The 23436-nt window shown below is 48.9% G+C and overlaps 9 protein-coding genes across 9 annotated transcripts; 5 read left to right on the forward strand and 4 right to left on the reverse strand.

The window, feature by feature from the left end:
• The first annotated feature begins 20 nt into the window (after nt 1-20).
• Nucleotides 21-2355, forward strand: POJ06DRAFT_151928 (phosphatase 2A regulatory B subunit-domain-containing protein). Its single transcript, XM_056184683.1, has 3 exons — nt 21-167; nt 248-646; nt 704-2355. Exons 1-3 carry the CDS (start codon nt 144-146, stop codon nt 2147-2149), a joined length of 1869 nt encoding a protein of 622 aa, XP_056041911.1. The 5' UTR covers nt 21-143; the 3' UTR covers nt 2150-2355.
• A 906-nt stretch (nt 2356-3261) lies between these two features.
• POJ06DRAFT_200692 (fungal-specific transcription factor domain-containing protein) lies at nt 3262-5753 on the forward strand (the record flags this gene model as incomplete). Its single annotated transcript, XM_056185204.1, has 2 exons — nt 3262-3554; nt 3608-5753. The coding sequence occupies 2 exons, from the start codon at nt 3262-3264 to the stop codon at nt 5751-5753; spliced, it is 2439 nt and encodes an 812-aa protein (XP_056041912.1).
• A 322-nt stretch (nt 5754-6075) lies between these two features.
• Nucleotides 6076-6713, forward strand: POJ06DRAFT_293262 (uncharacterized protein; the record flags this gene model as incomplete). The annotated part of the gene is made up of 1 exon (XM_056190418.1): nt 6076-6713. Exon 1 carries the CDS (start codon nt 6252-6254, stop codon nt 6711-6713), a length of 462 nt encoding a protein of 153 aa, XP_056041913.1. The 5' UTR covers nt 6076-6251.
• Nucleotides 6714-8845: 2132 nt separating this feature from the next.
• Nucleotides 8846-11070, forward strand: POJ06DRAFT_259545 (major facilitator superfamily domain-containing protein). Its single transcript, XM_056188402.1, has 4 exons — nt 8846-9267; nt 9322-9649; nt 9702-9757; nt 9813-11070. The coding sequence occupies exons 1-4, from the start codon at nt 8980-8982 to the stop codon at nt 10722-10724; spliced, it is 1584 nt and encodes a 527-aa protein (XP_056041914.1). The 5' UTR covers nt 8846-8979; the 3' UTR covers nt 10725-11070.
• A 710-nt stretch (nt 11071-11780) lies between these two features.
• Nucleotides 11781-13423, reverse strand: POJ06DRAFT_259547 (uncharacterized protein). Its single transcript, XM_056188403.1, has one exon. The coding sequence runs from the start codon at nt 13296-13298 to the stop codon at nt 11829-11831; it is 1470 nt and encodes a 489-aa protein (XP_056041915.1). The 5' UTR covers nt 13299-13423; the 3' UTR covers nt 11781-11828.
• A 1710-nt stretch (nt 13424-15133) lies between these two features.
• On the reverse strand, nt 15134-16448 carry POJ06DRAFT_303131 (beta-lactamase-like protein; the record flags this gene model as incomplete). Its single annotated transcript, XM_056190795.1, has 2 exons — nt 15134-16002; nt 16059-16448. The coding sequence occupies 2 exons, from the start codon at nt 16446-16448 to the stop codon at nt 15391-15393; spliced, it is 1002 nt and encodes a 333-aa protein (XP_056041916.1). The 3' UTR covers nt 15134-15390.
• A 1356-nt stretch (nt 16449-17804) lies between these two features.
• Nucleotides 17805-19127, reverse strand: POJ06DRAFT_259550 (Alpha/Beta hydrolase protein). The gene has a single exon (XM_056188404.1). The coding sequence runs from the start codon at nt 18838-18840 to the stop codon at nt 18034-18036; it is 807 nt and encodes a 268-aa protein (XP_056041917.1). The 5' UTR covers nt 18841-19127; the 3' UTR covers nt 17805-18033.
• A 331-nt stretch (nt 19128-19458) lies between these two features.
• Nucleotides 19459-20246, reverse strand: POJ06DRAFT_259551 (acyl-CoA N-acyltransferase). Its single transcript, XM_056188405.1, has one exon. It carries the CDS (start codon nt 20107-20109, stop codon nt 19657-19659), a length of 453 nt encoding a protein of 150 aa, XP_056041918.1. The 5' UTR covers nt 20110-20246; the 3' UTR covers nt 19459-19656.
• An 867-nt stretch (nt 20247-21113) lies between these two features.
• On the forward strand, nt 21114-22562 carry POJ06DRAFT_152012 (uncharacterized protein). Its single transcript, XM_056184684.1, has one exon. The coding sequence runs from the start codon at nt 21205-21207 to the stop codon at nt 22417-22419; it is 1215 nt and encodes a 404-aa protein (XP_056041919.1). The 5' UTR covers nt 21114-21204; the 3' UTR covers nt 22420-22562.
• Nucleotides 22563-23436: the final 874 nt, after the last annotated feature.

Here is a 23436-nt window from a genome sequence, read left to right on the forward strand (position 1 = left end):
CACACACCTCCTCATTTCGACAATAATCCCCAAACACTGCAAGTCCGCAGCCATTTGTCCGTCGACAGTCGGCATCATCATCTCGTTTCGAATTCGATCCATTATCGCCAGGATATAGCGCAGGACCGACTGGCGTCCTCGCCATGAAGGGTTTTAAACAGCGCGTGGTAAGTGCGTCATGATTCATTGGGGGGGTAGTATGCGATGTTTATTGCCGCTCCCTCGAGCTGACGGCCGTTCCGTCTAGTTATCCCGCTCGAGAAGTACACACGATCCGTCGCCGTCGTCCGCGTCATCTGCGTCGTCCGGATCTTCAGCACAGACTGGTCAGTCCGGGCCGGCGGCGAAATCAACAAACGTATTAGTCGGCAACCCTGGGTCAGGAGTACGGCCCAGCAAGAAGGATGCGTCCGTAAAGGAACAGTCATCGCGGACGAACTCAGATCAATCGCGAAGTTCATCCAACCAGATCAAATCAACGTCGTCTGCACCGACTGTCGTGGTCGGTACACCGCCTTCATCAATCATACCTGGCCCAACAACTGCTTCACAATCTTCGCCGTCGCCGCCCGCAACCTATCATGGATCTCCAGGAAGTGGAAGTGTTCAAGCCGGTGTGAATGCAGTCAATGGCTTGTCAGCAGTAGTGCGTGATTTGTTTGTTGGTGCGATGCAGTGAGTGATCACCGCTAACGATGTTCAGATCCATGTGCCTCCACCGGGAGCAACAGAAACGATGCCTGGCGATTTGACTGCCCCGCGACACGGCCAGCGGTCTCCGACGTTTGACAGACTAAAAACCGGCATCCCCGATGACATCGGGTCTCCTACTCGACGACATCACTCGTCACGGTTCGAGGTCTCAGCCAAACGCGAGCTAGAAAAATTGCCGGGATTTCACGAAGTGCCGGCAACAAATCGGCAGGATCTATTTTTCAAGAAGATTGAACAATGCAATGTGATTTTTGATTTTAGCGACCCGTCGTCAGATATGAAGTCGAAGGAAATCAAGCGGGTTGCTCTACATGAGCTCCTGGATTTCGTGTCGACCACGCGGATGACGTACACGGAGCAGATGTACGCAAGTGTCGTGGACATGTTTGGACGGAATTTGTTTCGACCGATCCCGCCGCCTGTGAATCCGGTCGGCGATATCTACGACCCCGACGAAGACGAGCCGGTGTTGGAGGTCGCGTGGCCACATATGCAGGTCGTGTACGAGTTTTTCCTCAAATTTGTAGAGTCGCCGGATTTCCAGCACAGTGTGGCGAAGGCTTATATAGATCATCACTTTGTACAGCAATTACTTGAATTATTTGACACCGAGGACCCGAGGGAGCGAGACTACTTAAAGACGACTCTCCACAGAATTTACGGCAAATTCCTCAATCTGCGATCATTTATTCGGCGGTGTATTAATAACGTTTTCTTCCAGTTTACCTACGAGACAGGTAGGTTCAACGGCATCGCTGAGCTGCTAGAGATTTTGGGTAGTATCATCAACGGATTTGCTCTACCGCTGAAAGAGGAACATAAAATATTTCTGGCACGAGTACTGATCCCGTTGCACAAAGCCAAGTCGTTAAGTTTATATCATCCGCAGCTGGCGTACTGCATTGTGCAATTTATCGAGAAGGACCCGAGCTTGACGGAAGAAGTAGTGCTTGGACTGCTACATTACTGGCCGAAAGTGAATAGTCCGAAAGAAGTGATGTTTCTGAATGAGATTGAGGATATTTTTGAGATCTTGGAGCCGTCAGAGTTCCTGAAGATTCAAGTGCCGCTCTTTCAGCAGCTTGCCAAGTGCGTGTCTAGTCAGCATTTTCAGGTGGCGGAACGGGCACTGTATTTGTGGAATAACGAGTACTTTGTTTCGTTGATGAGCGAGAATGTGGAGACGATTCTGCCGATAATGTTCTCTGCATTGTACCGAAACGCACGGGGACACTGGAACCGAACGATTCATACAATGGTGTGCAATGCGGTGAAGATGTTTATGGAACTGAATCCGTCACTATTTGAAGAATGCGCAGCGTTGTACCGGGAAACAGAGGAGCACGCCGAAGCCAAAGAAGAGCACCGACAGCTGTTGTGGAAACAGGTTGAAGAGAGTGCGAAGCACAATTCGACGAACACGATGGTGCAATGATACGCATATTTTGATTCGATTTTGTGTGTTTGACAATGATGATGATGTTGTTGTTGTTGTCGTTGTTATTGTTGATTGGTTTCTCCTGCATTGCATTTCGGTCATCTTACAATAAAGAAGACGGGTTGTTTTGTGATACGGTTTGGGTTTGCCTTTTTCATTGTCATTTTCAGTTGAGTGATTGTGCTAGTTGTCAGCGATGTATCGGGATCTAAGGTCAGTGTCTATTAGAGAGCATAAAAGTGATTTTGAATGCCAATCGCCGCAAACAGGTGAATCGAATTACGAAAAACCCAGTATATATGTGCTTACAGTATGTTTACATCTGAGTTTATCAATTGAAGCGTTTTTAATTGTTTTGATGCTTTGCGGGGACGAGTGATATTATCTATAAAGAAAGAGTGTCGAATAACATATTTTATGTATATTATATAGTGTCATGTGCTGTTCAGGAGGCGGGCCTAAACTATGACCTACGATGGCTGGTGGCTTGGGCGCACTGGGCAATTACTTAAAGTTAGCAATTGACCGAGAGAAATATCAACGCGCACACTAAACCTAATCATTGCTAGGAATTTGATATCCTGCACGGACTAGATGCTAGTTTGATCTTCTGGCATGGATTATCTGCAGTACTGTGGACGAAGTTGTCTCACCGGCATCGCACTCGCTTTCGACCTTCAGCTAACACCGCAATCACTCCGCCAGCCAGCAGACTCCCATCACGACATCAGTCCAAGCAAATGCCACCGTCGCCTGCCACGACGAGCAATGGCTGGGCCGGGCAGCCGCTGCCTGTTTCGCAGCAGCAGCATCAGCAGCAGCATCAGCAACAGCAGCCGCCGCCGCATCAACAAGCACCGCATCCCCAGTCGCTACAGCTGCAATCTGGATCGCAGCAGCTCCACCAAACGCTTCCCGTCTCGTCTGCTCCTCGAATACCGCAGCAGCAAAAACCGTCGATGGTGAATGTTACGCAGCAGCAAGCACAGCACCAGCAATTCCCACAGCAACCCGCGTTTCCCGTGCTCGCGCCGCTGGCCCACCAGATCCCTGCCACTCTCCCGCTCTCGTCTTCGCATCCCGGCATCTCTATGCCCGCACCGCCTGCAATGCTCAACTCCGGTCAAGTCCCACAGCCGGCTGGAGCCGTTCCGTCAGTTGTTTCCGTACAGGGTCCAACGCAAGCACTGCTGGGCCTCCAGCCCGGCCAGAAGTCAAGACCATGTGACTCCTGCCGACGGCGCAAATCACGGTGTTTTGTCCCCCCAAACGACGATTCGTGCGTTCTATGCCGATTCCGCAAACAGGAGTGCACTTTTCTAGAAGGACCTAAGCCCAGGCGCAAGAGAGACGCTCAGAGTACCGGCGAAGGAGCAAGTGTGCCCCCGCCCAAAGTCGCAAAGTACGTTTCGCTTATGCTGCCGCTTTCAATATATATGCTAATTCGATAATAAGGATCGATGGGTCGCCGCCAGCAACGTTCACTAACATGTCGCCGCCAGACGGCAGTGTAGCGTCCGGATCCTCAGCGCATTCGCAAGTTCCGATCCGCGAAACTCTCCCGATCGAAGACTATAGCACGATACGCGGCCATTCACTTCTCAAAAAAACCCTCGGCCTGCAGAATCCACGATGGTCGAACTACGTCGGCTCGTCGTCCACACTCGACTACGGCTTTCTTGAGCTCATCCCGTTCGATCGTCGTGACGAAGCGGAGCTAGCAAATGGGGTTAGTCTCCGCAAGGTCGCGCCTGATGCCATGTTTATTATGGAATATGATCGGTCCATCGACGGATACGAGGAGATGCTACAGACAGTCGACGATATTGAGCGCATCGTTGCTCCACATGGTCAAGCGCTTGTTGATTTGTACTTCCGCATTGTCCATCCGTCCTTCCCGGTGTTACACAAGAAAGTATTTCTGGAGAAGTACTCGCGCACACACAGAGAATTTGCTCCGCCTTTGCTCGCTGCAGTCTATTCGCTAGCTTTGAACTGGTGGTCGTACGATCCAGAGCTAGCGCCATTGCCAAAACCCGACGTCGACAAACTGGACAAGTTAGCCCACAAAACTTTTGCAGACGTCATCATGCGACCGAAATTGTCAACAGTCCAGGCCGGGTTACTTCTTCTCCAACGGCGGCACGATGGAGCCGGTGACTGGCCGCTGTGCTCGCATGTGGTTGCGCTTGCCGAAGAGCTCGGGCTCGGACTCGACTGTGAGAAATGGAGGATTCCGAAATGGGAGCGCGGTTTACGGCGACGGCTCGCATGGGCCGTCTGGTTGCAAGACAAATGGCATGCGCTCACTCAGTCACGGCCGTCTCATATTGATAAGCGCAATTGGCTTATCAAGCATGTCACGTCAGACGATTTCCCTGAGACCGCTGCGGATGAATCAAACGAAGATGGATCGGCCGAAGTAGAAAACGGACGGCGGTTATTCCAGGAGATGATATCGCTATCCGAGGTCGTACATGAGGTGCTCACAACACTATTTACGGTCTCTGCCGAACGCGAGTTGCGCGACATCGAGGACATTCTTGAGAAAGCTAAGCCGATACAGATCAAGCTCAAAGACTGGTACCAGGCCCTACCTGAAAGTCTACGTATGAATACGCAGCTTAAGACCCGAAAACTTTCCTCGAATGGGTCACTGCACCTGGCGTATTTCGCGACGGAAATCACGCTCCATCGACGTATCATCCACGCGCTCACGCCGTCTACGCCGAAAGAAATTGTACAAGTCTGTCGATCTGCCGCTAGGGTTCGTCTCCTTGCGGCCATGGATTTTGTGAAGAACTTGAAGCCAGAACACATTCAGGCTTTTTGGTATTCATCGTCGGCTACAAACTTCGCCCTGGTCGGGACATTCGCGGCGTTACTTTTTGCGACCGCAACTGAGGATGGTGAACGCAAGCTATTCAAGACGTGCTTGGATGAATACCGGTGGAGTCTGCGGGTCTCGTCGCGCGGTTTCGAGCAGATGTCACAAGCATTACGCAAGCTCGATTTGGCTATTGCTAGGATTCCAATATTCGAAATCGAGAAAAGGGCCATAAAATCTCGCGATGACGACGAGGACGAAGAAGAGGAGGACGAGAACGACTACGAGGAAGAGGACGAGTCCGGACAGCAAGGACGGCATAATCGCAGTGGCGAGGCCAGTGGTCCGTATGAGGATGACGAGCTGTATAATCTTAGCGCAATGAGGTACTGGAACGAGACTGGAATGAACATGGCCAACGACGTGGCGTTCTTGATGGCGCAGGGAGATATTGACGGAAATAGCAAATATCCACCACAGATGACATCTGGTGAGCTACGCGCGTTGTCGGCGAGCGGCAGCGCGCATTCGTCGCCCGAGCAGCAAATTCATCATCCGACTACTGAACGACAACTTCCGGATACACAACTACAGCACCAGCAACAATCACAGTCGCAACAGGACTGGATGTATCTCCCGTCTTATAGCACCGGCGTGCAAGGTCCACAAGACTGGCCACCGCAATGGCACGAAGGAAATCACAAGCCAACCGTCGACACAGCGACGAACAGCGCAATACGCGACGATGGCTATCAAGGTGACATGCATTTGTAACACATTATTTTTTATTATGTAACGGATAACTTATTTTTGATTTTTGATTTTAATTATGTACTGTATTCGTTCGGCTTGTTTCTGTTTTTGGTGTTGGGATACACGTTTACTGTTTGCCATTGATCTTGGTATCTTTTTGGCGAATTATGGACTATGGTGTTTGATTAGGTCGATCTAGGGGTGGGTACGATTACGGTACCGTCAACTTTGGAGATTATTCGTAAAGTTAATCGTAAAAATTAAGGTTTAGTCGTAAAGTAATCGTATAGTATAGATTGAAATCGTATAGTAATCGTATAGTAATCGTCTTCCTAATTAGGAAGTAGGGTTATAACCCCTGCCGGGAACCCCTTTTTGCCTCTTGTCCTCTGAAATATTATCAACAATTAGAGGAAGTTACTATTCATTACTGCATTGGCGCCTTCGACATGGAGCCTTCTACACGTTCTCGTCGCCAGCTGGCTATTATTGAATGATGGGTACGAAGGAGAGGAGCCGATGGAGAACGTCTCGCTCGCCAGCGGCCTACAGTCACCAATTGAGAGCTCCTTTGAGCTAGGGCCGGAGGATTCTATTAGCCAGATTGTCGATCGACCATTGTCGAGGAACTTGACTGAGGAAGCGCAAGGGATCTCACCAGTCATCACGGACGATGTGATTTCTTCTCAACCTACACGTGGGACTGCGAATCACTGGCTCTGGGAGCAGTTTGAAGTTACAACTCTAAGCCAACAGTGGAAGCCTAAGCGATCCAAAAAGCTTAGGAACGATCAGCTGATAACTTGCAAGCACTGTCGGAATTGGTCTATCAAGGACTCTGCTAGATCGAAATCTACAACTAACATGTCCTATCACGAACTCGTTGGAATCGGGGACTATGAGGACACTCACATTACTGGCAGATCAATACGCGAAGGAATCGGACATGTAATTAGGCATTTGTACTTCATTCTTCTTTAAACCTTATTAACCTTAGGTCACGTGCCTGACTATACGATTTTTTGCGAGCGACTCGGGTGATTGCTCGTATAGTTAATCGTAAACTTTTACAGCCAATCGTATAGTAATCGTATAGACTATACGATTGCGTGTTACGAGTTGCTCGCAAATCGTACCCACCCCTAGGTCGATCTGTCGTATGTTACATGTTAGATGGCAAATACACATCAGTAGTAAGCTCGCCGTTTCGTCGTCGTGCTCTCAAACTCGCCGATATATTCAGTTGTGTCTGCTGGACGAAGACATGGCGCAGGCAGGGTAAATTTGGCGTTGCGTTAAAAGTTGCCGCCATCGAAACAGACTACAGGTCGGAAATAAGACAAGCATAGCACTTGAGCTAATGTGTTAGACTTCAGTAACTACTACGGTAAATGTCTATTTTTGATCTCTCATGTACACCTGATGACACACGTCCCAGTTTTCTGTCATGTCCAATGCCGACAATCATGTTTTCTCTTTCCGGTAGGTTAGCGGTAAGCAAGCCGCCACACATAGACGATAATATAGGCAAGTGCTAGTAATTCGCCGTTGCCCCAGATTAAAATTGATACCTCTATGACGTGGCCCTTATATGAATACGGCAAGTAGGGCACGAGCAATGCTGCAGTCGTTGAATTGACTATGAGTGCAAATTGTTGGAGGTAATAAAACACCTGTAAGCTCTGTTGGGTTCTTTCTGTCATGCGTTACGAACCCATTGAACACGATGAACCACCCAACTGTAAGAGCGAGAGAAATGTCCAGCCAAAGCAAGACGTAGCACGGCCACACGGCTTGTATAACAAATATTTTGACAGTATCCATCAGCACAGACGAATATGCCGTAGGAATGCAGCCATAAAACGTAGATTGCCACGGATGTTGAAGAGTTCGTAGTAGTGTGCCACGGAACAAGACGAGGCGAAGGACTGTGAAAATTATGAACAACATGAACAGGAACAAGGCCACGCCCCAGTACGCGTACGCAAGTCGTGTGAGCCAGAAGATCTCAAAGTTGTAGTTGAGTAATATGCTAGAAGATATTCCTCATCCTATCTGTGAACATTCTATTTTCTGTTAGATATGTTCCGTTGTCTGCCACGATATTGTGTTACTTACGCAGGCGAGAAATTACGAATTCGAAACAGCAACATTGACATTGACCGTGAATCTCTCGACCTGGCATTACCATCAAGAACATTGTCCATTCTCTTCGCTAAGACGTCCTTTGGCAAGTGTCAACACCTGAACGTAATAATAACGGAAGACACAAACAAAAGACTTTGATACTAATGACAGCGAACCATGAACCGGACTGACGTGTCGGGTAATGCCAAGTCTTTCCAATCTTGGAAGTGAATCACAGTCAAGCGATTAGGTAAGTGTCGGCGCCGAACCCGGCACCTCACGACAGCCTCGATGCCATAGGCGTCAGAATGGCCGGCGACCGGCGAAGCAATAGTAATATCTGGGCCGTCCTCTTGGCGGCGCATGCTAATGCGAAAACTTGCCAGCGCCCGCGGAGCAGCCTTGGCTTTCAGCCGTTGTGAGACGCTAAGTAAGCCTTTAAGCTTCCCAAGACCGCCCGAGGCGGTCGTTCCGCCGCCCGCCGAGGATTTCTGTCAGTGAGCCAGAACGACACGGATTAGAATGCACTTCGCATCTGACCACATGGAATGTCGGAGTCGTTGACTTCCCCAATTACAGTGCTAACTAGGCTAGCAGATAGAACAGAAGTCAGCAATGTGACAGAGAGATATTGGTGTGCTCTCCCGAACCATATGTCCGAATACGTGGTCGCCGACACGACTTTAACATGTAGTCAATCGCATGACGCTTGGGTGGCAGCACTGCCTAACCATAACTAACGAAATAGATGCCATGCATAGCAGGATGAAACCTTTTAAGCGTATATCTCGCATATGCATCCATTTGCGCCTGCTGGTCGCGGCCGGGGCAAAGTAGGGTAATCAAGAGAAAGTATCGGAAGCGTTCCTTTGATTCGGACAATCTTGATGCACGGCCGATTGAGTTTAGCGTCTCATATAAAGCTCACCACTACTGCGTCATGCAATCGCAGATATCAAAAACATCCTCGGTTCTTATTCCTGCGCAGATTTTTCGTCCATTCCAATCCCAGTGTACTCTACGAGGCCAAAGACGTCACTGCTTGGTTGCTAGCTGGCCTAAGCGCTTTTTTTCCGACAGCTATATAAAAATACCCATAGGCTGTATTTCACCTAATATAATGGAAGACTCCAACCCAGAGGATGAAATGACAGAAGTTGGCGTCCCCAGCCGGACCACGTCTTTGAGAACCGTGGAAAATGAGGAAAAGCAATCTGCACGACCGGAGCCTGCGAAGCTGTCTCTAGAATTTGTTGAAACCCACAGCAGCTCAAGTAACGATGTCGAGACCACGAAAACCCCGGATACCGTGGATCTGGAAAAGCAGGACGAGCTCAACTACCCTACTGGCATTCCTCTGCTGATTATCGTCATCGGATTGTGTCTCGCAGTACTACTAATCACCTTGGTAGGTTCCAGACGCCGCCGCTCTCTGTGCTTGGCTGTACTAATTTGTCACTAGGACAATACGATTATGGCAACAGCCATTCCTAAAATCACAGATCACTTTCGAGCGCTTGATGATGTTGGCTGGTATGATTCGAGCTATCTTTTGACAACGTGTGCGTTTCAGCTCATTTTCGGCAAATTTTATACCTTCTTCCCTGTGAAATGGGTCTTTCTGATTGCCATCGTGGTGTTCGAGGTCGGATCTGCGATATGCGGGGCTGCGCCGACTTCTAACGCGTTGATCGTTGGCCGAGCAATCGCTGGTTTGGGATCTGCCGGAATCTTTTCCGGTGCCCTGGTCATCATTGCTTATTCAGTCCCGTTGGATAAGCGCCCAGTGTGTAAGCGATAAGCTAGGTCTTCAGCTTGATATGGATCGTTAACTAGCGTCAGACAACGGTCTCCTTGGATCCATGTATGGCATTGCCTCCGTCGCTGGCCCACTTATGGTATATGCAACTGAGATAAGGAACATTTCAAAAGTAAGATTAACACAGCGTTTAGGGAGGTGCATTCACAGACCATATTTCCTGGCGATGGTGTTTCTATGTCAATTTGCCGTTTGGAGCCGTTACGATTGCGGCGATTGTTTTCTTCTTGGAGTCGCCAAAACAGTCATTCACTGGCCCTACGTCCTGGAAGGAGAGGCTAAACCAGCTTGATATTGTTGGCACAATCGTTTTTGTGCCTGCCATTGTCTGTCTTCTTTTGGCTCTGCAATGGGGCTATGCGTGGTCTAATGCGCGCATAATTGCTCTCTTTGTCATATTCGGCGTCCTCATCATAATTTTCTTAGGAGTCCAGATTAGAAAAGGAAACTACGCGCTAGTTCCTCCTCGGATTGTGCGCCAACGCAGTATGGCGTTCTCGACAGCGTTCGCTTTTCTCTTTGGGGCATCCTTCTTCATCTTCGTACACTACATTCCGCTCTGGTTCCAGGGCATCAAGGGAGTCTATGCCACCAAGTCAGTGAGTATTCCAATGGTTTTGTCGCTTGTCGTATTTTCTCTGCTTCTTGGTGGCGCTGTCACGACTTTAGGCTACTATGTGCCAAGGTTCTACCTGTCAGCGGTCCTCAATGCTGTTGGGACTGGTTTGTTCAAGAGGTTCAAGACTACGACAGGCCGGATTGGCTACCAGGTCATCTACGGTGCAGGCATCGGCGCCGGGATGCAGATGCCCCTTATCGCGGCCCAGACCGTCCTCGATTTGGATGATGTACCAGTTGGCACGGCCTTGATAGTCTTTGCCCAGACACTAGGAGGAGCGCTGTTCGTCTCTGTTGCTCAGAACGTCATCAGCAACCGCATAGTGCAAGGTGTGGTAGCAGCTGCACCAGGCGTGGACCCCACGCAGATTAGAATACGAATATCGGGAGTTTTTCCCAATATTCGTTTTCGATATTCGACTCTTTGAAAGGCATTCGAATAATATTCGATATTCGTATTTGACAAATAAGGTTTAGGTCGAATAATATCGGCTCGAATATTCGTATTCGATCGAATGGCTATCAAGGTGACATGCATTTGTAACACATTATGTTTTTATTATGTAACGGATAACTTATTTTTGATTTTTGACTTTAATTATGTAGTGTATGAGTTCGGCTTTTTTCTTTTTTTTTTTGGTGTTGGGATACACGTTTACTGTTTGCCATTGATCTTGGTATCTTTTTGGCGAATTATGGACTATGGTGTTTGATTAGGTCGATCTGTCGTATGTTACATGTTAGATGGCAAATACACATCAGTAGTAAGCTCGTCGTTTCGTCTTCGTGCTCTCAAACTCGCCGATATATTCAGTTAAGGGCCTGATTCTTTTTTTTAATGGCCCTCCCATTTAAATTCGAAAAAAAATAAGAATCAGCCCTTCTAATGGTACTCCCATTATACACAAAAGAATCAGGTAACGTTAAATGGAGCTCCCATTTTACTAGCGTAAATGGAGTTCAAATGGAGGTCAGCCTTTTCCTATACAAAGCTAATGGAGGTCTGACCTCCATTTGAACTCCATTTACGCTAGTGAAACCTACCGAAACACCACCCTTCTGACCACTCCTCACAGTAGCACGCCTCTACAATGCGCTCCCAACAGAAGTTCAGAGGGAGAAAATTATTAGCCTGTAAAGCCTTTATTATAAATTACTGGAGTCGCGTTACGCGGTTGTAGGGTCGCCCCAAATTATTTTCTTTAACGCGTATATTTCGTGTCTGATCCGAGTCACGTGCGGATTTTTAAAGCGCCCTCTGACGCGAATCTAAATGGGACCTCCATTAGAAGGAAATAATGGCCCCACCCTAAATGGAGCTCCCATTTAAAAAAGTAAATGGAAGGACCATTTAAAAAAGAATCAGGCCGTAAGTGTCTGCCGGACGAAGCCGCGGCGCAAGCAGGGTAAATTTGGGGAATTAGCGTTGCGTTAAAAGTTGCCGCCATCGAAACAAACTACAGGTCGGAAATAAGACAAGCATAGCACTTAAGCTGATGTGTTAGGACTTCAGTAACGACTACGGTAAATGTCTATTTTTGATCTCTCATGTACACCTGATGACACATGTCCCAGTTTTCTGTCACGTCCAGTGCCGACTGCCCTGTCGGCGGCTGCAGCAGCTGGCCCTTGACCTCGACACCGCCCTTGACCCGGTACAGGTACCAAAACATCATGTTTGACCACATCACGCTGAGCGGGCCGTTAGCGACGTGCAGGCCGTCTCGGTAAAACTCGACAAACCCTTGCACGAGGCTGCCAAATTCCATGGTCTCGACATCTGTTTCGCGGCAAACGAACCGGGCCGCACGCACAAGACTGTGCATGCCGACGTTCTCGGCCTCGTCCTTGCGCGGCGACGTCACCCGGTACAAAAGCGGCACGGTGTCGCCGAACGTCTCGCGCAGGATGCCGACCACGCGGCGCACCCGTTGCATGTAGAACCGGAGTTCGCGCCAGTTCATGTCGCGGCCGTAGTCGGGCTCGGCCAGGTTCTGGTTGGCAGCGTGGCCGAGGATGAATGCTTTGTGGTCCCACAGGCCGGTCTGAAATGCGACGAGGTCGGGCGTCTGGCCGTTCATGCCGATTGTGAGGCTGCGGGCCGGCATGTAGATCTTCCTCCACCTGTCCTCGATGGACACCATTCCCATCGTGGGCAGCCACCACCAGGGCGGCAATGTCGTAAAAGTAGAAGTGATGGCCCAGTGCGAGATGGTGAAGTTCCAGTACGGGATGTGGCAGATGGAGATGGTGTGGGAGGTGGCGGATGACTTCATGCGCTGGTCAAACCGTTCGCAGAGGAAGTGGGCTTCGAACCGGTCGACCGAGTCGGACAGGAGAAGCATGCGTGTGTGCTTGATCCATGCCAGCCGGGACTCGAGCTCGTCGAGCTCGTCGCTCTCGGCAGCGCTTAGTACACGCTCCTCGAACGACCGGGCGGTGCGGTTGCCGAATCTGTCGATCAGGCCGGCTTTGCGTACGAGGGCGTGGTGACGTGCAAAGTCGCGCACCCATGGATATGGTGCCGTGTCGAACATCTCTTGGGGAGGCTGATCGTCGGGGAACGTGCGGTGGCCGGCGGCGGTCGGGTCGGTAGGAGACTCGTCATCATTCCAAATCTCAGCGTATGGCTCATCAAGCAGACCTGAGTAGAATGGGACCCAGGTTGTGTTGATAGCCCATGGCGTGTCGGCATCATTGGTGGGATCGAAATCCGCGGGCACTTCGGGATGCCAGACGAAGCCGCGCTGAGCGTAGGGGTTGAGGCAGCGCGAATCGGCATCATTTACAGGCAAGCGGTTGGTGAACAATTCGCGTGAATCGGCATCTTTTGCGGCCGAGGTGTTGGTACATAAGGTGGGCAAGAGGTCGGGGATGTCGGGCAGCTGGTGGCGGAAGAGCAGCGCGGCCACCGACGCGACAACAACGAGGGCCACGAGCGCTACGGCGCAGAAGGAGAATAGGAAGCGCGACGAGAACCCGGACCGCCGTACCATCATCATTAAACCACAATTATCAGGCAGCAACGCGGACGCAAGTAAGAGGAAAAATAGATAGACAAGGGAGGAGAATGGCAAGGGATGATACCCATTATTATTCAGCTGCAGCCAAAATGGCTGTGCTGCAGCACTTCTGGCAGCTGAAAGTTTGATGAGCACTACCGAAATAATTAGGTTAAGCATATTTTCAATTAGCGCGAGCGACAGCTGTAACCCTAACCCGCGATACGGGGGGGTTAACTATGGTGGAGTGATGATTGATGTAGTACTGGGGCAGGGTAATAGGAGGGTAATACTCGTCACAAAACACTATCTGAGGATCTGCGATATATTCGGTCCTATCTTCACCTGATACTACGTATTCTAGGCGTAAAATGTTTAGGGCTTATGCTTTAATCTTGTTGATGATTGCTCAGCGTGTTTGCAGAGAATCCCATGACACAGAGCACCGTTGACGTCTAAGAGCACCGTTGACGTCTACAATTATTTGAATATGGGCGATGTCGCAGCAGAGTTGCAGTCTGCCACGACTGCAGAATCGGCGTTTCTCAAACGAATAGTCAGTGGGCAGTGCGTGTGGAATAACCCTCGACCATGTCAGTCTCGATTGTTCGCAATCCTTATTAGATATGATACTGCATCCTGACGCTTATTATGGTGTGCATCCGGTGCAACATTTAATCGACGAATGTGCGAACCACGCAGATGAGACGACAAGTAGTATTAGCAACAGCTCATCTTACACGTTAGAGAGAAGATATAATGTGGCGTGCCATAGTAATCACGGAGCATATCGGTGTGATTGCACTGTTGAAGAGGACTGGATACATGGCCACCTGATGAACAGTTGTTCTATAAACACCCGAAAGAGCAGGTGGTGTGATAGTCATAGAAGTTGTGCTATTGTGGCGAATAACAGAGGCAGATCGAGAAGCACTTTGCTTATGGACGGGAAGTTTTGGCCAAGGCTATTCCCATTATCGATACATGTTGGAGCCAGTATCAATGCGATCAGTTAAAATGTGGTGTTATTCAAGTTGACAATACGTACCCTAAGGTGTGTGTTTGCGGCGTTAACACAGTGGGTAGCTGTTAAGTCAGCATGGTTGAACTTGGAGGAAATTATATGTGCAGTGTGTTAGATTTGTGCAGATTTTTGGATATGTTTTGGAAGAGTTCACCTATTTCAAGTCCTTTCTAGAATGCAACTCTACCGCAAGCTAAGGCACATGGTCTCTTGAATTTGTTGCTCTCTCATTGATCGCGTTCAGTTGCGAATAATCCAAATGAATTATAGAAATATCATACGTACACACTAGGTTATGAATGCAGTCACAGCACCAAAGGCCAGGCCACGCGGAATTCCACCAAACCCCCTTCTTTTGTCCACTCTCGATTAAGTAAACTGCTACGCGCTTAGCAAATAATGTGTAAATTACAAAGTTTGTTTTCCGCTACAAAAATTGTCAGGCAATGCCTTCCACATAAATCCGTTATCCGTACGTCATTCACGGTACACAACATCGTCAGCGGGATCGACGCGCTGCTTACGCTCATAGTATATCGAATATATTTATAGTTAACTTACAAGCAAACTGAGAAGGAGAGAAACGCAAACGCCTGCCCTACAAGAAAATTCCCAATGCGCAAAATCGGCTGAGCGACTCGCTTGACGTGAGACGGCTCCACCAAATTTTTGCCAATATATCTGGGTATAGATACGCATACGGATATAAGTATTTTACCTGGATACGGATACGGATATGGGTATGGAAAGATTGGCCTGAATATTATCCGTGCCGATCCCTATCTACTACTACATATTCTCGCTATTTGGTCAACTGTTATTCCTCTACTTGCAAATTTTGCCGACGCTTGGAGCTTTATTTCGGTCAGCATGCACATATAGCCAAACTCGCTGCCCAATAATCTTTGAGAAGCCAAAAAAAAGTCCTTGATGCTTCCGACCCTTGACAAGTGCTCGTGGCCTCGATAACTTTGTCGGTGAAAGATATGTCTTGCTTTCAACCAATTATCTTGCTTTCAATCATAGGTCACACTTATAAATTGCAACTTGAGAGTCCAGCTTGCAGGTCTAGAAATTCCAGGCGTCGAGGACTGTAGAGTCGTTGAAGCTTGACAGCGGCTGATGGTGCACTATGCGTTTTCCTCCTCTTCCAAAGTTTTCTGCTGTAATGTTCAGCCTATTAAACCGTGCATTCGGCCTAATAAGCCCTGGAAACGCGGAATCGAATCGATCGTAAATTTCTCTTGGCGTAAAGTAATTAGGACCCCTGCTCTCAATTTGTTTTTGCCAGAACGTGAGATATGAATAGCTGTGATTGAGATCTTGGCTTCCATCCAAGCCGGTGTTCGATAACGAGTGACCGGGAATGATGAGGGAAGGCTGAAGGCTTCTTATGAAGTCTAATGTGGCTATCCAAGACTCCGTTAGGGCCGGTGTAAGAAGGTCAGCCATCCAAATATGCAAGTCACGACTCCAGACAGTATCTGCAGCAATGAGGGTTTGAATGGAAGGAATCCAGAACATCGTTTCGTCGATCGTATCTCCGGTCAGATGCTCGAGGAGGTAGACTGGAGAATCTTCATCCCCTGGTAATGAGAAAAAGCTGTAATCGTACGTCAATGGAAGGCTGGCATTCTGCACGATGTTATCCTCGCCAAACACTTCGGACCATTCTTGAGTCTGGCAGTACGAAAGTTAGCAACCTATTGGCAAACAACAGTCGTGAATCGATGTACCTTCATTGGAGCATCAATTCGAATTTCGTTCGCAGAACGACTGTTAGCGTAATATAGAATTCCAGGAAATTCCTCAAAGAATGCGGCACCACCGAGGTAGTGATCGGGGTGATTGTGAGAAGTGAACGCGACGGCAAGAGGCTTATCGGTGGTGGCTTTGACCCAACTGGCCAGCTCCTTTGCCTTCCCGATCGTAATTGGCAAGTCAATGATCATGGCAGCCTCGTTACCAATGACTAAAGAGGACACCATATCAAGCGCCTGGTCCGTATTGACATATGTTTCCACGCGTAAAGGTTCCTTCTGGGTAGAATTGGAGACTTGCGCGAGTCCGTTGATTGCTAGGGCACATATGCATAGAAGCATGCTCACAAACTTGTTGAAAGGCATCGTGTTATAAAGGTAGTGTCCTTAGGACAAAGAATCCTGTACTGAGCTGAGCCTGCAATGTCAGGGGAAGAGATGTCGAATGAAGCGGTCTAGTTATACAAACCCGGCTGTCGATCCTGACCCTTTTTTTTGGCCTTTATCTTTCTTTAACAGGCAAGGATAGTCCTTTATCCCAAATACAAGGCTGTACTCATCATTGCAAACGCTAATTTGCCTGCGAGTGCTCATAGTGAGACTAGGACATTCTAATGTTGGCACACTCGATGGCAAAGCTTGATATCACAAAGTCATGCCGCATGGCTGCGGGTTAGGGCATTTCGAGCGCTCAGCCGCACAGAGCTAAATTACTAGGGGTTAGGCTGCTCGCCCACGAACCTTCCGGGTGCGGCTTAAGCTGCGGGCGGTGACACGCGGGATGGAAAAGTATACTTCACCGCTTTCACTGTAAGCAATGTGTGATACCACATACGAGGCGCAGCAGGAGCTGCAGGACAGCAATATTCGTAACGTGCTTAAAAAATGTGAAAGCTGTGATCACCGCCCGCAATAGTGGGTGACGCAGGATCTATAGTCTAATGTGTGAGTCAGTGCAAGTAATCTCTTTAGCGTTCAAGTTTCAGGGTTAGCTACCGTGCCATTTGTAAACTCCGGCTTTGCAAATGTTGTATGGGATCTATTGCGTTTTCTAGTACAACATGTTAGATTTGTAGTGAGATAGGGGACCTGGAGAGTGCCCTTGTTGACAGTGCCACAGACGCTGGCCATCAAGCTGATGCTTCCGGAAACACTCTTTCTTTTCATAATCTTCGACAAAAAAGGTGTCATGGCAATTCACATCGATTACCTTCCTGAAACGTCCCCGCCCCACCGAAACACGCATCGGCGATTTCTTCGTTCTCGCCAGGCATTGATTTTATGATGGCAATGATACCCAATATCCCTGCGTGATATTCTAATGTTGTGCCCAATCGCTTTGCGTACTTGGTGGATGCGGAGAGCTCTGCCGATGGGGCTTTGCTAAGTCGATGCAGTACCCCTTCGCACCAAGATAGCACAGCACGAGACCGATTCCACCGTTGCGGCCGGTGACAATAGCGACGTTGCATGGCAGAGCAAAATCGATGTTGGGTCAGCTTCGGCGACGAGCGCTGCTGGTACGCCGGGTGTCTTTGGTCCACGAGCAGCTTCTTTGAATGAAAGTGAAAGCGCACACCGTGCAAGTACGAAGCACGTTGGTCCAGCCAGTCAGGTTGCAGTGGAGAGTAGCGCTATGCTAGCTCCGCGTTGCTTGTTTCTATCTGCTGAGTTGTAGCAGGCATGGCTATGGTCAGTCTCACAGCACAAGTTCAATGATCAGTACAAATGAGTTCCCTTTTTATTACAATGTACTCTATTACTCGTGAATTATCTAAATCTCGAGCTCAGTCTCATTACAACTCTCAGAACATTTTTCAAAAGTCCGTCTGCAAGTAAGCGCAAAAACCGTACCAAACAATTAGACCAGATACAATCAAAGCCGGCTTTCACCTAGATGCCACGCCCCCCTGCAACTCGCGCACGCAAATGCACATCCCGAGTGCCTGATCTAGGTGAGAGTTTTGTGGAGAAATTCAAGTACTGCAGTGTTGAACTGGTCCGGTCGCTGCAGCGGTGCGAAATGACTCACCCCAAGGAGATTGATGAATTCGGCATTTGGAATTGTCCGCGAGAGATATTCGGCGTGCTCAGGCTTTATGAACTCGTCATGCTCACTTTGTACGATCGCAACAGGCACACGAATAGTTGCCAGTTGCTCCGCAGAATAATTCGGCTCGGTGTTCATCATAAGACCGATGGCGTCGGCAAACGCATCGAACTGGTCTGGCGTGGCCGAGAGCTGGGCATAGTCCTTGGCGTGCCTACTGAAGCATCGCTTGAGAATAGGAGTGAATTCGACTTCCTTTGTGCCGCTCGGATCCATGTTGCAGGCAAAGAAGAATACGGCTGCCACACGGTCAGGCGCACTCATACCAACGATCAAGGAAATGCACGCGCCATCGCTCCAGCCCACAAAGGATGCCCTCTCCAGGCGCAAGGCATCCATCACAGCTAGCACGTCGGATGCCATCAGCTCGTACTTATATGGCCGGTCATCACGCGTACTTCGACCATGACCGCGGCTGTCGATCACAATTGCCTGATAGCCACCCTTGACCAGCGCTGGAGCTTGATACCCCCAATTTCCACTGTGGCCAAGGCCACCATGCAGTAAGATCACGGGCAAGCCGGATCCATACGTTGCGTACCAGATCCGAGCTCCGTCGCATTCCACGTAGCCTTGATCATGTGCAACAGGCAACGGCGCGGCGCCGTCGGCAGCAAACCTGCTGAGGTCGTCGTCATAAGAATCCATGTGAGGCTCTTGATACTGATGTTCTGGCGTAATTGATATTTCAGATGTGGTTACCAACGTGGGACTTAAGTGGTTGGAGCCGTTCGAGTCTCATTCAAAATGGACGGATGTGGAGAGACATCGCCTTGGATCAATAACTGAGCTCCAGAGTTATCCTCTCCCTTGCAGCTAAATCCTGATAAGCGAGTGATGGAACGGTTTGGCTTCCCGAAACAACTCCCATTCACTACTAAATTTATCTGTTATTTATATGAATATTTTACAAAGAATTTATTCCAATCGAGGATATTGTAGATCAGCAATTTAAAACACTCTTGGCAGGGTTGCAGCGGGCAATTACTGCCCCATTTACCCTCCTTGAGATTGAATAATAGCGGCTGAGCCGAGACGTTCCGGGTAACTTCTACAGCGGGGCCAGAGATCGATTCAACAATAATGGTACTTGCTGGCCGGACTTGAGCGACTTTGTAATCCTTTAAAGTAGGCAATCCTCGCGAGCCGTGCATCATGACGTCTGAATTGGCAAGATTTACCTATTGCGCAAGGGGTTTGATTAATTTGAAGCGCCCTCGCATTCGGCAGGGTCAGACTGGAGAGGAACGCTAACACGCTGAGATGATTAATGGCTGTGTCTCTGAGATCGGTAGCATGAGTGGTCTTGTATTGTCGAGTATTATTAATCTTCGCCTTTCAAATTGCAAATGTGGGCATCATATCGACACTAGACTGCCTGCCGACTATAATATTACAATTGCAAAGAATAAGGGACCATTATGGTAGGAGCTATCAACTTGTGTAGTCGTATCTTTCCAATACCTAGCTTTCTGGCCATCTATAAACGACAAATCCATCGCGCTTTCCAACCTTCGTGTACAACAATTGAGCCCTATGATTGTGAACCTGCGTGTGCCAATATACCCTGTCCGCTTCGGTCTCGTTTCCGACTCCATACACATATTCGATCAACTTTCGTCCGACACCGTGCAGCCGCGAGTCAGGGGCGACAAACAGATCATGGAGGTAAATGTAGTCCGTAATTGCCCATGTCGAGCGATGCGTTACCCAAGTGACAAACCCAATCAAGTTTCCGTCCGTTGCCTCCGCGACGACTGCGTAGACTGGCTCGGTTTCGTCGAAGAAACGGGCGAACGTGGTCTCAGTCACCTTGTCATCAAGGGTGGATTCGTAGAAGACAAGATACCCCTCCCAGAGCTTCAACCAACTCTCCTTGTCTGACTCTTTGATGGGCCGAATCGAAAAATCCGTCATTGCAAATTCGATTTGCAGTGGTGTGGTTGGTCAGTTGAAGACGGTCTCGATGGGAAAAGTGGAGCCCTGAAGAGTCGGACTGAGGCGGCTGTAATTACACCTCCTCCAATTACCATCTCGGACGCAGCTACCCTTTCCGCACAGACAACCTGCCTCCCTACCACCAATGATAAGCGCAAAACTCAGCGTGAGGTCTTGCAGTGTTTACATGTTACACCTCGCTGGAAACATATATTCTAATATGTTTCTAAGAGGATTAGAGGAATCGACGTGTATGGATCATTCCCGGGGCGAAGTGCCCTTCGCCCGCCTCTTCACTTGAAACTACTACGCGCTGGCCAGCAGACTTCCACTCACAGAACGCGTGGGCCAAATTTCGGGATTCCCAGATGATCGATAGTCGCATTGTTTATTTTTACGGAAATTAACCGGTGTGCCTTACAAAGGAATTGATAAGGGAGGTCGTTACACAGTTATCTTAACTTCAATCCCCAACCTTAAATTTGTTAATTTGGAGGTGTCCCGATGGTTCCATATCCACCTACATTTGCAACTGATTATAGATTTCGCTACGGATGATTTTCACTTGTCCGTAAGTGACAACTCTGAAGACGCGTCCCTGCAGCCCCCACAGTGCTCATGGTACGCGCGCGTGTTGCCGCTCACTGTCAGTTCTACGCCGGATAAACACCCAACACCTGGCTATGTGAGGTTCTGCTTCTCCACCATGTACCATATAACCAAAGGGGCCATATGTGCCCACAGTTGGTCTGCCAGCACTATGCCCTCACTATTGCATACTAATTTAATCTGGAGACTATTGAGATGTTGTGCAATAAGAGTCTGGTTGGAGCGGCCTCCATGGCCGGAGGCACAGCCGCAGGCCAGCGTTCTGTTCTTTATCGCAAGCTAGGGGTTAGGGTCTTCTCTGGCGATATACTCTTCAGCGACTCTGACCGGATAGCAACAAGAAGAATTATTTCGAGGATTCTCATTTCTTCAATTGGAAAGCATTCAGACTTCTGAGGGAGTCGCCGAATTGAACTGAATCCTGACTTGTATTAACGAAGAGTAGCAATCAGCTGTCGATTCAATATGTCGCCATCCATGAAGAGTCTGAACAGCCTGCGAGACCTCAAGAAGGTGGGCTTTATTGTCCCTTCTTCCAACACAGGTCTTGAACCCTTGACGGTCTCTATAGCTAGTCAAATTGTCGACCGTCTCTCCTTCCACTTCGCCAGGGTTGTAGTCCAGACACTTGATACGGATGAAAAGAGTGTTGGGCAATTCAACACGGATAAGATGGTTGCCAGTGCAGTCTTATTGAGCGACGCAGATCTAGATGCAATCCTCTGGAATGGAACGTCAGGAAGCTGGAGTGGCAAGGGATTGCAAGCTGACGTCACCCTGTCTGCGGAAATGGAGCAGGCTACCGGTTTACCGTCGTCGACTTCCACGCTCGCCCAAATCGAAGTCCTTGAGCAGTATGGTGTCAAGCGCTTCTCGATGGCGGGTCCGTACGTTGATGGCCCTACGCAGGGCTTAGTGAATTTTTACTCTGGGTTAGGATATGAAGTCGTGAAAACTTCGCAAATGAATGTGCGAGACAATGTCGCGTTTGCGAATACACCGGTGTCACGCATCAAGGAACTCCTTCGCGAAGCTGATTCGCCTGAAGCGGAGTGTATTGTTGTTGCGTGTACAAACTGGCCTGTCGCGCTAGTTATTGATGAGATGGAGGCAGAATTAGGAAAGCCGATTTATGATAGTATTTGTGTGACATTATGGAAAGCCTTGAAGATGGTTGATGTGAAAGTCCCAATCCACGGGTGGGGCAGACTACTGCGGGACGACCCCACGCTGAACAAGATCAACTTGGTGTTGGCAAAGTTGCTGGAATCTTGTCATGCCAGTCGAACTACATTTCGGCTTGATTTGCCAGAGAGGAACTGTCATGTCGATACGGTGTGTGCAGAAGCATGCGCACCAGGGATAAGGCAACTGAAGCTAGATTCATCTCTCAACCAGCGCGCTTTAAAGACAGTGCAGTGGTTGGAGACTAGCGGTCGGATCCTGGTGCAGGGCGACTGTGAAAACGCAGAGGTTCAACCGCCGAAAGCTTTAATGGGCGTCTATGGCGTGAAGGCGCAGATGCTAGCGCCGCTGTTTCAAGGCGACAATCTAATTGCCTGGATTTCAGTGCATTATGTTCCAAGCAAACGTGAATGGACTGAAACAGAGATTCAAGCGTTGAGCAGCAGCATGGAGGAGGTGAAGAAATTGCTGATAGACGACAGTTGGATTTCATAATCGGGCTGTGTGATAAAATGTATATAGGAAGGGCGCAATGCGAATGGAACGATTATGGACGTGGAAGTGATTTGCCAGCACTGCGGCTGCGTACGTGCGGCTGATTCTATAGACGTACTGGTGGTCGGGAATCAGTAGGCGATTAGGCCAATCTACGTGTGAGAAGAAGGCGCAGCCCGTGTGAAAAATCTGAGGCTGATTAGAGTTAATATTTGATACAAAGAGTTGCATTAGCTTGTCCGTTGTCAGCGTAGCAGGTTTCTGCGGAAATTTTGGATTGTGTTTCTAATGGTTCCAATGTGTTGGCCCCACAGCCGCAAAAAATGGGTTCCAATAATGCGCCATCAAGACACTTCTGAAGACATGATTGTCGACCCATCGACCGTCGCAACGAGTTTCAGCGAGAACTACGAGAAGGCATTGTCCAAGGGCCACATGTGATGTGCCACGCGACAACCTCGGTTCTATGGAGCCATGGGAATTGGTCACTATTTCCATCATGATATCTTCTGCTAGAGTGAAATGATGTGAATTATTGTCTATATCCAATGAAATTTGCGGCATGTGCAAGTTCTTCTCATGAGCGAGTCGACAGTCTCAAATCATACACTATGATAAAGTCGGAATAATAACCCCCCGAACAACTTCCGACCGGATCCCCAGCTGATCGCGATCTTGCCGCGTGCCGAGTCTGACCACACAGCCACAGCAGATAATGTCATCAAATGGACCTGAACGTTGGTCAGAATCAATCCAACAATCGGCTCACGAACCAGCCCCGGATAGGCGACGGCTTTGAAAGAAGCGCTACTACAGGCCAAGGTCGTGTTTTTTGTCTCCAGCTGGGTCAATTTTCTGGATTTACTACTACTGCTAAAATACCACCAACAGTCGACCGCACGGGTAACATCATCCGTTTCTCTGATTGCAATAAGTTACTGGTTCACAATGGATGACAACATCATGACGTCATAGACTGAGAACCTGGGGCGCCTAGTCACTGCTTGTGCTGTCCAG

Source organism: Lipomyces tetrasporus (assembly GCF_029532465.1).
Source record: "Lipomyces tetrasporus strain NRRL Y-64009 chromosome Unknown POJ06scaffold_9, whole genome shotgun sequence".
Classification (NCBI taxonomy): domain Eukaryota; kingdom Fungi; phylum Ascomycota; class Lipomycetes; order Lipomycetales; family Lipomycetaceae; genus Lipomyces; species Lipomyces tetrasporus.

Excerpts from the sequence above, each read along its gene's own strand:
- POJ06DRAFT_152012 (XM_056184684.1), top strand. The coding sequence starts at position 21,205 with ATGTCGCCATCCATGAAGAGTCTGAACAGCCTGCGAGACCTCAAGAAG.
- POJ06DRAFT_259550 (XM_056188404.1), bottom strand. The coding sequence starts at position 18,840 with ATGGATTCTTATGACGACGACCTCAGCAGGTTTGCTGCCGACGGCGCC.
- POJ06DRAFT_259551 (XM_056188405.1), bottom strand. The coding sequence starts at position 20,109 with ATGACGGATTTTTCGATTCGGCCCATCAAAGAGTCAGACAAGGAGAGT.
- POJ06DRAFT_259547 (XM_056188403.1), bottom strand. The coding sequence starts at position 13,298 with ATGATGATGGTACGGCGGTCCGGGTTCTCGTCGCGCTTCCTATTCTCC.
- POJ06DRAFT_151928 (XM_056184683.1), top strand. The coding sequence starts at position 144 with ATGAAGGGTTTTAAACAGCGCGTG. Across the intron at positions 168-247 it reads AGGGTTTTAAACAGCGCGTG|TTATCCCGCTCGAGAAGTAC; the intron begins GTAAGTGCGTCA and ends CGTTCCGTCTAG. Across the intron at positions 647-703 it reads TCAATGGCTTGTCAGCAGTA|ATCCATGTGCCTCCACCGGG; the intron begins GTGCGTGATTTG and ends AACGATGTTCAG.
- POJ06DRAFT_259545 (XM_056188402.1), top strand. The coding sequence starts at position 8,980 with ATGGAAGACTCCAACCCAGAGGATGAAATGACAGAAGTTGGCGTCCCC. Across the intron at positions 9,268-9,321 it reads CAGTACTACTAATCACCTTG|GACAATACGATTATGGCAAC; the intron begins GTAGGTTCCAGA and ends ATTTGTCACTAG. Across the intron at positions 9,650-9,701 it reads GTTGGATAAGCGCCCAGTGT|ACAACGGTCTCCTTGGATCC; the intron begins GTAAGCGATAAG and ends AACTAGCGTCAG.